The 2898-nt window shown below is 63.5% G+C and overlaps 1 protein-coding gene across 1 annotated transcript in view; it reads right to left on the bottom strand.

The window, feature by feature from the left end:
• Nucleotides 1-2138: 2138 nt before the first annotated feature.
• Nucleotides 2139-2898, bottom strand: part of LOC103250907 (protein FAM92B-like) — a gene marked incomplete at its 3' end in the record, with an annotated part of 7015 nt that continues 6255 nt past the window's right edge. The window contains exons 4-5 of the mRNA XM_021708268.1: nucleotides 2546-2647; nucleotides 2139-2318 (exon numbers count right to left, since the gene is read on the bottom strand). Coding sequence (XP_021563943.1) covers nucleotides 2139-2318; nucleotides 2546-2647 — 282 coding nt within the window. The remainder of the gene's footprint in view (nucleotides 2319-2545; nucleotides 2648-2898) is intronic.

Genomic DNA, 2898 nt, shown 5'->3' with positions numbered 1-2898 from the left:
GCAGCCTCGACCCGCTGGGCTCCGGCGATCCTTCCGCCTCCGCCTTCCCAGTAGCTGGAACTACAGGCGCGCGCTACCACGACTGGCTGATTTTTTGATTTATTGTAGAGAGGAGGTCTCGCCTGCCCAGGCGGGTCTTGAACCCACGGGTTCAGGGAATCCACTCACCTCAGCCTCCCAAGGCGCGGGATTACAGGCTGAGCCACCGAGCCTGGCTAAGTGGGGGGCTGCCTTTGTAAAGTGGATCTCTGTGGGCCAGGCTGGCGTGCAGGGGCATAATCACAGCTCAGCGCAGCCTCGACCTCCTGGGCTCTGGCGATCCTCCCACCTCAGCCTCCCAAGGAGCTGGGACTGCACGTACCAGTCGCCACACCTGGCTTATGTTTTTCTTTTATTTTTTTTTTTTGTTGCGGAGATGACATCTCGCTATGTTGCCCAGGTTTGAGACCACCCAGGCTGGTCTCAAGCTCCTGGGTTCAGGCGATCCCTCCACCTCACCCCCACCCCCACCTCTTGGGACCTAAAAAGAGAAGCTCTGAGCTTGGTTGTCGCTGCTCAAGTGATCTCCCGAGGAGACAACAGGGTGGCCGAGGGCCGGCTGTCCAGCCTGTGTTAGGGACAAGGGCTCTCTGATGTGCGCTGCGGCCAGGGCACGAGGAGGCCCCTCACCCGTCACCTCCGGTAGTGAGACCCGCTGGGTGCCGGAACAACCATCCAGGACCACAGAGAGACAGTCACGGTCACCTTCCTGCGGAAAGGGTCGGTGGGGCTGGGACTGCAGCTGAGGTTTAAAAAACGTCCGTTTAGGGCAGGCCCAGGGGCTCAGCCTGTCATCCCAGCACTTTGGGAGGCCGAGGTGAGAGGATTGCTTGAGCCCACAGTTTCAAGACCAGCCTGGGCAACATGGTGAGACCTCATCTCTACAATAAATCAAAAAATTAGCTGGGCGTGGAAGCACGCATCTGTAGTTCCAGCTACTTGGAAGGCTGAGGCGGAAGGATCGCCGGAGCCCAGCAGGTCGAGGCTGCGGTGGCCCGGGAGTGGCCAGTGCGCTCCAGTCTGGGCGACCGAGTGAGACTCCAGCTGCAGGAGGGTCCCTGGGAGACCCGCCCTGCTGAGCCCCACCCGCCACAGAGCCACAAGAGAGAAGTCTGACCACCAGTGAGTCTTGTTTTTCAACACTAGGCTGGGGGAAGGGTGTGACTGTAACTGGAATGGCACAGGCTAGATTTCTGTTGGGCTGGATGGGGAAGCAGGAACTTCATTCTACACCAGAACTGCACCCAGCAGGTCACTAGGACAAGGGTTAGTTTTTTTGTTTTTGAGTTGGAGTCTCACCCTGTCGCCCAGACTGGAGCACACCCTCCAGCCTGGGCGACAGAGTGAGACCCCGACTCAAAAAGAGGCCACCACAGGTAACACATACCACCGTGTATTGTACGTTTCCTAGGCTGCTATTCTGCAGAACTCTAGCACGTTTCGGGTATTCTTGAAGCCCGGACCCGCCTGGTGGAGTCGGGCTGGGAGGGGCCGTGGGGCCGAGTCGCGGACAACAGAAACCCTGTGGCGAAGACCCACTCCCCAGTGACCCGTGACCGTGGGCGACACGCGTGGAGGCCCCTGGAGGCCCCAGACCAGGAGGCGGGAAACGCGACAGGCGTGGAGGCTCCAGGGCGCTTCCTGAGCTTGTCCCCAGAGCAGCCGTGGGGCCAGCGCTGTGGCCCCTGGGGTGCAGATGAGGTACCCGAGGCACACAGCCCACCCAAGCGGCCACGCGTCCTTCAGCTCTCGCGGGGCTGTCTTTCTATTTAGGGGGTCCTGGCCGCAGTCCCCCGAGACCCTCCAGGGGGGCGTCCTCCGCAGAGTCACTCTCCGCCTCTTCCTCCCTCTGGCTCCGAAGGGCGCTCTGAGCAGGCTAAGTAATAAAAACCACAGCGACATGGCTGATCACAACAGTGACGAAAGTCTCGACTGCTTTGGGGCCGCGAGTTATGCCCCCGGCTGGACCTGCGGCTCGGACCCTCAGCACAACCTCGCAGGAGCCTACAAGGCACAGAGAGACCGGGGGGCCGCCCCGACGCCACACAGCTGGAGCACGGGGGTGGGTCAAGGCGGTGTGACCTGGAGGCTTCCCGTACGCTCCGGGGGCGGCTGTCCCCTCGCACACGCCCCCCATGGCCCCTCCGCTGGGACAAGCCCGCCCGGATCGGCACGAGGTCGCGCCCCACGTGGTCGGATGTGCAAAGGGCCCTGCCGAAACCCACGCGTGGGTGGCAGCGGGCCTTGTAGGACACGTGCAGGACAGGCACCCGTGACTCCTGGCATCCGAGGAGCCCTGGAGTCCGGGACTCACAGCCAGAGGTCAGACACGGTGTGGGCCCGTCCGGAGCCTGTGGTCGAGAGGGAAGGCCTCGGGGTGCGTGGCGTGCGGGACACGCAGCAGCTGCGGGAGGTGGCTCCCACTTCCAGGCAAAGGCCCCAGGACTGGCCTCTGACCTCCGTGATGACGGCCACCGGCCCCTCCCTCCCTGCCCCAGCTGCTTACCCGGCGGGCGCGAGCCCAAGGGACAGGCGGAGAGGGGCTGCTGTCAGCCAGCGGCCCGGTGTCGCGACGCCCGGAAACTCCCCGCATCGTGGCTTCGAAATCCTGCGAGGGGAGGGGGGGGATGGGGAAGGCGGGATCCCACCGGCGACACAACAAGGGCGGGGGTTGGAAGGAAGCCTGCAGGGAAGGAAGGCCACAGTGGCCAACGCCTGGGGACCCACAGCCCTTCTGGGAGCTTCCTGTGTGTCAGCCACGGCATCCACAGCCGCCCTGCACGTGGCCGTTATCATCCCGTGCCGTGACAGGGAACGGCCCCCAGAGGCCAGGTGACATGTCCACAGTCACACAGCGTC

Source organism: Carlito syrichta, unplaced genomic scaffold, assembly GCF_000164805.1.
Source record: "Carlito syrichta isolate Samal-C Ts95f unplaced genomic scaffold, Tarsius_syrichta-2.0.1 Scaffold135681, whole genome shotgun sequence".
Taxonomy (NCBI): Eukaryota; Metazoa; Chordata; class Mammalia; order Primates; family Tarsiidae; genus Carlito; species Carlito syrichta.
The sequence above is the reverse complement of the archived record's forward strand: the minus strand, read 5'-3'. Positions and strand labels throughout refer to the sequence as shown.